A 12,304-nucleotide genomic window follows, 5' to 3' on the forward strand; every position below is an offset into this window, starting at 1 on the left:
TCCATTTGATCTTGCCCTCTGGCTATGGCCAAAGCCATGTTCTGGCACAGAACTGGGTTGAAGATCTCTCGAGATTCATCCTTATCAATCTATCAAAGGAATCAATACTCATCTCCTGAATGGTTTATGAGCTCTTTGTCTTTAGGTAGACAAGTGAAATTAGATGGAGAATGGGTTCACCAGAATTTGAAGAAGATCCCATCCATAGGGCAGATCTCCAATGAGCAAGAGTGAATGCCAGCTGTGACTGGAGCCATTGGATAAGGACATTTCCTGGGGGAGTCAGGAGGGATTTGCTTGGATCCCTAGATATCAGAGCACACTGGCACACCCAATAGAAAGGTTTCATTTGCCTAAACTAAGAGGTCACTTGCCTTTAGTTATTTATATATGGAATTGATTTAAAATCTGAGTTGAGAAAACATGGCTCTAGGGCATATGAGAAGCAGCATGACATAGTGGATGGGGCCCAGGCCTGGGAATCAGTAGGTCATGGGTTCTAATCCTGCCTCCACCACTTGTCTGTTCTGTGATCTTGGGCAAGTCTCTTCACTTCTCTGGGCCTCAGTTTCCTCATCTTTACAATGGGGATTGGGACTGTGAGCCCTTCGTGGGACAGGGGCCGGGTCCAACCCGATTTGCTTGTAATAATAATAATAATAATAATAATGGCATTTATTAAGTGCTTACTATGTGCAAAGCACTGTTCTAAGCACTGGGGAGGTTACAAGGTAATCAGATTGTCCCACGGGGGGCTCACAGTCTTAATCCCCATTTTACAGATGAGGTAACTGAGGTACAGAGAAGTTAAGTGACTTGCTCAGAGTCACACAGCTGACAAGTGGCAGAGCCAGGATTTGAACGCATGACCTCTGACTCCAAAGCCCGTGCTCTTTCCACTGAGCCACGCTGCTTCTCTGCTTTTGCTTGTATCCACGTCAGAGCTTAGTACAGTGCCTGGCACATAGTGTTTAACAAATATCACAGTTATTATTATTATATGGCAAACACACCAATGAAATGAGAGACATACTACCTATACCTATCCTGGTTAAGAATGTTAATCCTTGGAACAAACTTTCATGTAATTATCACTTGTAGGCTATTCTGGAGCCATGTAATTCCTTATTTAGAAGCATCTGAGAATCATATTTTGAAAGAAATACCTTTGATACAATAATCAGAAAAAAAGATAATTTGAGAGATGACTTGATAACCATCTCCAGTCATAGACTTTTGCAAGAATTGGGTCAGTTCAGTCCAGGACTCTGTTTCTGATTGAGGTTATCAGAATACTTGAATTGAACCCACCGTGGGAGGGTTGTCCTCTGGAACATACATCCTCATAATGATAATAATAATACTACTAATAATTTTGGTATTTGTTAAGCACTTACTATGTGCCAAGCACTGTTCTAAGCACTGGGGGAGATACAAGATATTCAGGTTGTCCCACATGGGGCTCACAGTCTTAATTCCCATTTTCCAGATGAGATAACTGAGGCACAGAGAAGTTAAGTGACTTGCCCAAAGTCACACAGCTGATAAGTGGCAGAGCCAGGACTAGAACCACAACTTCTGACTCCCTAACCCTCACTCTTTCCACTGAACCACACTGCTTCTCTAACCATCCTCATGGTTATGGATGGACCATCCAACACTCCTGTCTGTTCCCTCTACCTCACTTCCATCTTCCTAATTCTATGTACTTACCATTCACAAAGTGAAGTACATCCTTTCATTTGTTTGCTAAAACCAAAGTTGCAAAAAGGGGATAATAACTGTCTTCCTACCTACCACACAGTGTTGTTGAGGGGGTACAAATGAGATGAGTAATGTGAGAGCACTTTGGTAATAAAAACACTATAAAATGTACAATGTTGTTCGACACAATAAATATTTAGTAATCACCATCCTCAGCCTTCAATGGAAGCCACCAGCAGTTTTCTGTCTCCAAGTAAGGAAGATAATAAAGATATTTAAATTTCAGTAGAGAGTTCAGATAAGAAAGCACTTTTTTTTTTAGGGGTTAGTAGGGACTAGAGTACGTAAGAGAAGTGTGATGCAGTGGAAAGAGCATACGCCTGAAAGACAGGAGACTTGAGTTCTAATTCTGGATCTGCCACCTGCCTTTTTTCCGATCTGATTCTCTTGTATTTGCTCCAGAGCCTGGTGCATAATACACATTTAACAAATACCACAGTTAATGCTATTAAGAGTCAACTTTGGTTTTAGCCATCCTTGGAGGGCTCCCAGGACTCTATAGTTATGCATTTCCTCAAATGGTTTATATGCCAATATCCTTTCTAGCTCTAGAGATGAGGTTATGGGAATTGGTAGACTTATTGAGGGCTGGGACCATACTGGATACTACTTAGGTACTCTCCCAAGTGCAGTACACTTACCAAGTGCAGTGCTCTTCACACAATAGTTGCTCAGTAAATACCATCAATCAGTCAATCAATCAATCAATCGTATTTATTGAGCACTTACTGTGTGCAGAGCACTGTACTAAGCACTGTACTAAGCACTTGGGAAGTACAAGTTGGCAACATATAGAGAAAGTCCCTACCCAACTGTAGGCTCACAGTCTAGAAGGGGGAGACAGAGAACAAAACCAAACATATTAACAAAATAAAATAAATAGAATAGATATGTACAAGTAAAATAAATAAATAAATAGAGTAATATATATGTACAAACATATATACAGATATACAGGTGCTGTGGGGAAGGGAAGGAGGTAAGATGGGGGAGATGGAGAGGGGAACGAGGGGGAAAGGAAAGAGGGGGCTCAGTCTGGGAAGGCCTCCTGGAGGAGGTGAGCTCTCAGTAGGGCCTTGAAGGGAGGAAGAGAGCTAGCTTGGCGGATGTGCGGAGGGAGGGCATTCCAGGCCCCGGGGATGACGTGGGGCAGGGGTCAATGGCGGGACAGGTGAGAACGAGGCACGGTGAGGAGATTAGCAGCAGAGGAGTGGAGGGTGCGGGCTGGGCTGTAGAAGGAGAAAAGGGAGGTGAGGTAGGAGGGGCTGAGGTGGTGGACAGCCTTGAAGCCGAAGGTGAGGAGTTTCTGCCTGATGCGCAGATTGATTGGTAGCCACTGGAGATTTTTGAGGAGGGGAGTAACATGCCCAGAGTGTTTCTGGACAAAGACAATCCGGGCAGCGGCATGAAGTATGGATTGAAGTGGGGAGAGACATGAGGATGGGAGGTCAGAGAGGAGTCTGATGCAGTAGTCCAGACGGGATAGGATGAGAGCTTGAACGAGCAGGGTAGTGGTTTGGATGTAGAGGAAAGGGCGGATCTTGGCAATGTTGCGGAGGTGAGACTGGCAGGTTTTGGTGATGGCTTGGATGTGAGGGGTGAACGAGAGAGCGGAGTCGAGGATGACACCAAGGTTGTGGGCTTGTGAGATGGGAAGGTTGGTAGTGCCGTCAACAGTGATATCATGGGAAGCAGCATGGTGTAGTAGATAGAACACGGGCCTGGGTGTCAGAAGATCATGGGTTCTAATCCTGCCTTCTGCCACTTATGTGCTGTGTGACCTTGGGCAAATCAACTTCACTTCTCTCTGCCTCAGTTACCTCATCTGTAAAATGGGGATTGAGTCTGTGAGCCCCTCATGGGAAAGGGATTGTGTCGAACTCAATGTGCTTATATCCACCCCAGTGCTTAGTACAGTGTCTGGCATATAGTAAGTGCTTAACAAATGCCACTATTATTATTATTACTAGTAATTTACTGCCCGGAAATAGTAATATGTTAAGTAGGATCTAAGGAAACTAGTACTTGCCTGCGAGCGTGGGTTTTGAAATCTGGTGTCTTAAGGATATCAAGCAGTGTCTTGCGGAGTTTATTGTAATCTGCCCCTTCTTTGACTCACTTTTATTTGGTGAGAGAAACCAAACTGTAACATGTGCCAAGAGCTGGGATGGGAGAGGGACAATGTCAGTGAGACTGGGAGGGTCAGTCAGGTGATGCAATTTTTGTGGTGCCAAACATTGCTAGGCAAATATTCCATATTTGGGCAAACTGAGCAGGTTATCAACAAGGATGCTGACATTCCCCCAGAGAATTAGACATGACTTTGATATAAGCACAACTCCCGTTTCAGAGCAGAAAAATTCCTGTGGCTTTGTATTGTGCTTCTGGAAGTTTAGAGTGTAGGACCTGTAATCTTGGGCATGAAAATCCAAGCCCAGAAGGAGGTGCATCTGTGAGCCACTAGAACTCAGGCTAAATTCTCTGAAACATTAATTTTTATCCCACCATAGCTTATAATACAGAATGTGTGTTCTACTCTATAAAATGCTATGTAGAATTTGGCAGAAGCATAAAAGAAGCTGAAGTCCGTCAAACCACATCTGCATTTTGTTTCCTCTTGTGCATCCTTCCATCCAGAGAAATCAGTGCCTTTAATTGAAGTCATCCTTCTGCAGAATGACCAGATCAGTGATAGTAGGGGATAGCTGCTTGTTATCTATGCTTTTGAATTGATTAGGTTGAAGCAGGGGTAATGTATCTACAGAAGCGATAACAACTGTGGTCATAATAGTAGCGGTAGTTGGAGTAGAAGCAGCTGGACCAAGTGGGATCAGCAACGTGCCTGGGAGTCAGAAGACCTGGGTTTTAGTCCTGGCTCTTACATTTGTCTGCTGTGTGACCTTGGGCAAACCACTTAACTTCTTTGTGCCTCAGTTCCCTTATCTGCAAAATGGGGATTCAATATCTGTCCTCACTCCTACTTAGACTTTGAGCCCCATGTGGGACCTGATTATCTTGTATTTATTTTAGGGCTCAGTATACATCACCGTTTATGGTTGTATTGTACTTTTCCAAGCACTTAGTACAATGCTCTGCAAACAGTAAGCGCTCAATAAATGCGAATGAATGAAAACAGAGTTTGACATGCAGTAAGTGCTTAAAAAATACTATTATTATTATTGCTATTATCATTACTATCATTGTTATTATTATTATTATTATCATTATTATTATTATTATCATTGTTATCAGAGAAGCAGCGTGGCTCAGTGGAAAGAGCACAGGCTTGGGAGTCAGAGGTTATGGGTTCTAATCCCGACTTCACCACTTGTCAGCTGTGTGACTTTGGGCAAGTCACTTCACTTCTCTGTACCTCAGTTACTTCATCTGTAAAATGGGGATTAAGACTGTAAGCCCCATGTGGGACAAACTCATTTCCTTGTATCCCCCCCAGTGCTCAGAACAGTGCTTGGCACATAGTAAGTGCTTAAGAAATGCCATTATTATTATTATTATTACTACTATTAATAATAATGATAATAACAATAATAATACTCCCACAGAGGAACTAGTGACACATTGGTCAGTTGCAAAAACTGGATTATTATTGAATATTGTCCATGAAAATTCAAAATGTGCTTAGTGGCTGCTGAACAAACTTGAGGCCAAAGAGGAACCCGGAAAGATCCATGTCCCTGTAACAAAACAGCATGGATTCCATTCTGGTTTTGAGGCTTAGCAGACCGAAGCGCCTACAATTTCCAGTTTGCAAGTTACCTGTCTCTGCCATGGCAACACAGTGGTACCTCTCTGAAGGATCAGGCTGCTTGGAGAAGTCAAGGCACACTGGAAACTTGTCCCAACTTTTGGAGCTGTCTCTATCCTCATGCAACCCCAGAAGCCCCTGGATGCCCTGAAGGCCCCTTTGGTTAGGGCAGTGATCCTACATTCCTAATTTCCCTGTCCCCTTCTGGGGCATAGCTGAGAGTCCCCAGCTGGATGGAGGGAAATGAACAATTAGAACTGATTGAAACACCAAGAGGGCTTTGCCCCTGCACAAATGAAAATGGAAAACAAGTGCTAATAGAGTCTGCCTTTTATTCATTGTTCTAAAATACGAGGAATTCAGAAGAGACTATTAAATAGCAAATATAGCCCTAGGAAAATCGCTGGATTGACTCAATCAATCAATCAACTGAATTTATTGAGAAACTACTGGGGGCAGTGCACTGTACTAGGCACTTGGGTGTTCAGTGAGGAATTCAAAATGGACCTATAGGTCTTTATGGGAAAAGCCCACTTCAGGGGAACGTGGCCTAGTGGAAAGAGCATGGGCCTGAGAATCAAAGGACCTGGGTTCTAATCGTCGCTCTGCCAATTGTTCTGCCAACTGCTAGCTGTGTGATCTTGGACAAGTCACTTAACATCTCTATGCCTCTATTTACTCAACTGTAAAATGGGTATTCAATACTGTTCTCCCACCCACTTAAGTTCAGACACCGCAGATAGGCTGCCAATGTAGATTCTTCATGTGGATATTCTAGGGCTCTGCACACAGTAGATGCTCCGTAGATATTACTGATTGACTGAGTTTTCCAGTCCCAACCTGCTGTTTTCAGGCTCAGGATCCCCACCAGGCACAGAACAGTCCTCTGCCCAGTAAGACCCTTAAGCGAACTTGAATGATTTGGTGACGTATATACTGTTTAAATGACTTGCATTCAGAGCAAAAAGGGCAGGGGTGGAACTTCAGAAGTTTTCAGGATTGGCAGCTTTACTAGAAAGTCAAGAAATTTTGCCACCTAACCTATGATGCTAAATATTTTCATCTGCATAAATGCTAGCTCAACTTTGCCTGCGTGCTATGTTTTTGGACTCCAAGTACAGTGCCGTGGAATACAGCTGGGCTCTTTATTTTGAAAGCAGAATTGTAATTGGAACCAGCTGACGTTCAACCCCTGCTTTTCTGTCCTTGGGTATAATTTTACATCAAGCCCTTCTGAAAACAGAGACAGTTAAACCCCATCTAGAGGTGCTAACATATAATTCCAGAAGGAAGCTATAATCAGGGATGAAATGTTGCCTTAATGACTGTTCTTTGTTCCCTGTAGCTGAAGTGAACACCATCAACGAGAGTACTGAAGTCCTCCACCTGACTCCTGAAGTCATCACGGAGTTCGTTGACCAAAAACCAGAGAAAAAGGTTGAGTTTTGTGACCATTCCTGTGAGGAGCTGGGTAACATGTTTACGGAACTCAGAGGCCTCCGCATTGTAGTGAGCAATCTTGGCGAAAACCTGCAGAAAGTGGTAGGTGGAGAGATACGGGCTAAGTTCGGCATCCTTCCAGGGAGAGGAGAACCTCAGCTCCATGCCATATTTTTCATTCATTCATTCATTCATTCATTCATTCATTCAATTGTCTTTATTGAGCGCTGTGTGCAAACCACTCTACTATGTGCTTAGTGCTAAGGAGAGCACACTATAACAGTAAATAGACACGTTCCCTGCCTACAGCAAGCTTACAGTTGAGAGGGGGATAAAGACATTAATATAAATAAAAAATGAATTATTTCGACATATTTTCCCTGAGAATCCCTCACTGAACTCTGCGTGAGGCTTGATTATGGCCAAGCTTTGTCTGGGTGTGGGATAGTCAGCATCTGAGAAGCAACGTGGCTTAGTGGAAAGAGCCACGGGTTTGGGAGTCAGAGGTCATGGGTTCTAATCCCGGCTCCGCCACTTGTCAGCTGTGTGACTTTGGGCAAGTCACTTAGCTTCTCTGTGCCTCAGTTATCTCATCTGTAAAATGGGGATTAAGACTGTGAACCCTACATGGGGCAACCTGATTACCTTGTATCAACCCCAGAGCTTAGAACAGTGCTTGGCACATAGTAAACACTTAAAAAATTCCACCACCACCATCATCATCATCACGAAGCATAGACTCCTTACTTAGTGCTGCAACTCAACCCTCTATCCACACCAGGACTATGTTGATTGGTTTATTATGATATTATTTAATTGCTTACTATGTGTAAAGCAGTGTTCTAAGTACTGGAGCAAAGCATGTTAATCAGGCTAGACATTGTTCCTGTCTAATATGGGGTTCACAGAAGGAGCAGTGGTATGTGATGATAATAGTGATGATAGTAATAATAATAATGGTATTTGTTAAGCACTTACTATGTGCTGGGCATTGTACTACGTACTGGGGTACATACAACAGATTGGTTTGGACACAGTCCCTGTCCCAAGTGATGCTCACTGTCTCAATCCCCATTTTACAGATGAGGTAACTGAGGCACAGAAAAGTGAAGTGACTTTCCCAAGGTCACATAGCGGACAAGTAGTGTAGCTGAGATTAGAACTCCCAGATCAGTGCTCTGTCTACTCCCTGAGTGAGGTCAGGCTTGGTGTGAAAATTGCTTGGTATGAAGTAGAAAAGAGCAGCTTCCCCAGGATTGGTCGGGGATTTGAGGCGACACAGCTGCCCACCCTGGGGGCAGAAAGTTCTGTGGAAGTTCAGATAAGGCCCCTACCCACTGGAAACTGTGACCAATTCCCTCACAGCCTAGTAACTGTAAGCTCCTTGAGGGAAAGCACTGGGACATTTACATTTATTGAATTCTCCCAAGTGCTTAGTACAGGGCGCCACACCCAGCAAACACTCAGTGTATACTTCTGATGATGATGCGTGACTCCTGAATTTCTTCCCTTCAAACCCCCCAATGCATCTCTTGGTCAGTAATGAGTCCCAACTATTTTCCCATTTGATATTTGCCCTTTTCCTTAACAATAGGTTAATCTCATTGCAGAGAAGTAGCATGGCATAGTGGATAGAGCATGGGCTTGAGAGTCAGCGGTCTTGGGTTCTAATCTCGCCTCCGCCACTTTTCAGCTGTGAGACTTTGGGCAAGTCACTTAACTTCTCTGTGCCTCAGTTACCTCATCTGTAAAATGGGGATGAAGACTGGGAGCCCCACATGGGACAACCTGAGAATCTTGTATCTACCCCAGTGCTTAGAATGGTGCTTGGCACATAGTGAGTGCTTAACAAATACCATCATTATTATTTTTATTATTCTCTGTACCTCAGTTACCTCATTTGTTAAATGGAAATTGAGACTGTGAACCCCACATTGGACAGGGACTGTGTCCAACCCGATTTGCTTGTATCTACCCCAACACTCAGTACAGTGCCTGGAACACAATACACACTTAACAAATACCATAATTATAAATTATTATAATTAAATGCCAAACTTCTGAGCTGCCAATCAGTGAATCATTTCTTTTGAGAGTGCAAAGCACTGAAATGAGCGCTTGGGAGAGTATAATATAACAGTATTGGTAGACACTTTCTCTGTCCACAAGAGGTTTTCAGTCTCAAGTGGGGGACAGATAGTGATATAAGTAAATACATAAATAATGGATATGTACCTAAATGCTGTGGGACCCAGGGAGGGGTGAATAAAGGGTGGAAATCCAAGTGCAAGGGTGATGCAGAAAGGAGTAGAAGAAGAAGAAGTGCTGTGGGCTGTAGTGAAGGTGAATAAAGGCCACAAAATGCAAAGGTGATGCAGAAGGGAGAGGGAATAGAGGCAATGAGGGCTTATTTGGGGAAGGCCTCTCGGAGGAGAGAATAATAATGATAATAATTGCATGTTTTAAGCACCTACTATGTGCAAAGCACTGGTCTAAGCACTGGGGAGGTTACAAGGTGATCAGGTGGTCCCACGGGCGGCTCACAGTCTTCATCTGCATTTTACAGGTGAGGGAACGGAGGCACAGAGAAGTTAAATGACTCGCCCAAAGTCACACAGCTGACAATTGGCGGAGTCGGGATTTGAACCCATGACCTCTGACTCCAGAGCCCGTGCTCTTTTCCACTGATCCACGCTGCTTCTCTCAACTGTGAAGTGAGATATGATAGTGAAGTGAGCATGCTGGCTTGTGATAGGAAATCAGCAGGGTAAGATAGGAGGGGGCAAGGTGAATGAGAGCTTCAAAGCAGGTAGTAAGGAGTTTCGGTTTGATACAGAAGTTGGTGGGCAACCACTGGAAGTTCTTGAGAAGTGGAAAAATGTGGACTGGATGGTTTTCTAGAAGCAGCAAGGCCTAGTGGATAGAGCATGAGCCTGGGAGTCGGAAGAATCTGGGTTCTAATCCCCGCTCTGCCACTTGTCAGCTGTGTGGCCTTGGGCAAGTCACTTGTCTAGGCCACAGTTACCTCATCTGTAAAATGGGGATTAAGACTATGAGCCCCATGTGGGACGTGGACTGTCTCCAACGTGATTACCTTATACCTACCCAAATAACATAGTAAGGGCTTAACAAATATCATAAAAAAATGACCCAGGTAACCAAAATGAAGTACAGATTGGAATGGGGAAAGACAGAAGGTAAGGAGTGTAGTGAGGAGGCTCTCCATGGTTTCTCATTTGTTAAGGACTTCCAGGTTTCCACTCACCTCTGCATCAAACAGAAACTCCTTACCATTGACCTTAAAGCACTCAATCATGTTGCCCCTTCTATCTTACCTTTGCTACTAAAATCCAGCATGCTCACTGATGTAGTAGCCAAGGCGGGGTAGCATAAGTGCTTGGATCAATGTGGTAACAGCATAGACAGAGATAAAAAGGGAGAATCTTTGAGATATCATGGAGGTGGAACCGACATGATTTGGTGACATACTGAATATGTGAGTTGAATGAGAGAGATGATTTGAGGATAATGTCAAAAGTTTTTTAAAGCATTAGACAGGATGGATGCCAAAGATGGTAACAGTCCCACTGAATTCTATTGCAGCTGTCGGAAATAAGATACAGGGTTGGGTGACTGAGTCATCTGTGTCAGGAATGACATGGATGTACTATTTCAATGTTGGGGAAGGAGCATGGCCTACTGGAAAGAGCACGGGCATGGAAGTCAGAAGACATAGGTTCTAATCCTAAACTCCAGTTGCTTGCTGTGTGACATTGGGGAAGTCACTTAACTTCTCTGTGCCTGTATAATGAGCAGTAAATCCTCATCTCACCTATTTAGACTGTGAGCCTCACGTGGGGCAGGAACTTTGTTCATTCTGATTAACTTTTATATACCCCAACACTTAGAATAGTGCTTGACATGTAGTAAATGTTTAACAGTAATAATAATTACGGTATTTGTTAAGCTCCTATTATGTGCCAGGCACTGTACTAAGCGCTGGGGTGGATACAAGCAAATTGGGTTGGGCAGAGTCCCTTGTCCCACTTAGAGCTCACAGTCTCAAACCTAATTTGGCAGATGAGGTAACTGAGGCACAGAGAAGTCAGGTGACTTGTCCAAGGTCACACAGCAGTTCAGTGGCAGAGCCGAGATTAGAACTCTTGACCTTCTGACTCCCAGGCTGGTGTTCTATCCACTACACCCTGCTGCTTCTCATAATAGTAATAGTAACAATAATAATAACAATAATAATGCTGTTCTGTAGTTTCAGTCCTTCACGATACTTCCAGGAAAATGATCTATACAACACCATTTTTTGAATGGGAAAGCATTTAGGGATGATTTCACCTGGATTTATCACAATCAGTCATATAGCTCTGTGATGTTCCATCACAAGGGCTAGTAGCTTGTGGCTGGAATACATGCCCAATCTGACAGCAGTACAGCATAAATGTAAATCATGTCATCCGTTCGACATCAAATCTACAGCATTTGACCTCCATTTTGATATATTTTCACCTTTCAGTCGGAGGATAATCGGATTCTCTGGGAATACATTGGCTCTGTCCCAAAATTCAAGAACCAGACATTCTGCTGGCAAGACGGCCGGGCTTTCGAGGACAATGAACAGTGGGTTGTAGACAGCTGTACCAAGTGCACATGCCAGGTGAGCCCTAGAAGTAGCTTTCTCATTTGGTAAAAGCCCAGGGAAAGAGACAAAACCTTGTGCTGTTCTGTCCTTAATCCACTTCTAAAACACATTCATCTCTTTGTCAGATTGCAGGACTGTTTAGCAAAGACTGAACTTTCAAACTCCATGGACCTTATAATCTAGGAGACATTTGTTTAGAATACTTGAGCCCCAGGTTTATTAAAGTGCTGTGTGGCTCATAAAGCCCCTCCTAAATTTCCTCACCCAAACTTTCTGAATGTTTTCTGGCTCTTTGCCTTCATGCCTTCAGGCCAGTTTCCTGTCTTGATACCTGCCTATCTTCCTGATTAATGCCCACTGCTCTGCTCATCTCTTTTGATTCAAAGGAAAAATAGGGCAAAATAATCCAGTGGATACAAACACCTCTCTTCTCCTTTCTCCCAACCAACATCAGAGAAGGGCCACTCAACGCATTCAGTTTCCTTCTGTTTTCTCCACGCCATCAGTGATAAATGGGTATCATTTTTATTCATTCATATTTCTTGTGTGCTTACTGTATGCAGAGCACTGTACTAAGCCCATTGGAGAGTACAATACAACAATAGACAGACACATTCCCTGCCCACAACAAGCTTAGAGTCTAGAGGGTGAGCTTGCAGTCCAGAGCAATGATAGGTGCA

The 12,304-nt window shown here is 43.6% G+C and overlaps 1 protein-coding gene across 1 annotated transcript in view; it reads left to right on the plus strand.

The window, feature by feature from the left end:
* Window positions 1-12,304, plus strand: part of THBS2 (thrombospondin 2) — a 46,129-nt gene that overhangs the window by 12,266 nt on the left and 21,559 nt on the right. Inside the window, exons 5-6 of the mRNA XM_038770274.1 lie at window positions 6,876-7,072; window positions 11,499-11,639. Coding sequence (XP_038626202.1) covers window positions 6,876-7,072; window positions 11,499-11,639 — 338 coding nt within the window. The remainder of the gene's footprint in view (window positions 1-6,875; window positions 7,073-11,498; window positions 11,640-12,304) is intronic.

This window comes from Tachyglossus aculeatus, chromosome 2, assembly GCF_015852505.1.
Source record: "Tachyglossus aculeatus isolate mTacAcu1 chromosome 2, mTacAcu1.pri, whole genome shotgun sequence".
NCBI classification, from domain to species: Eukaryota; Metazoa; Chordata; class Mammalia; order Monotremata; family Tachyglossidae; genus Tachyglossus; species Tachyglossus aculeatus.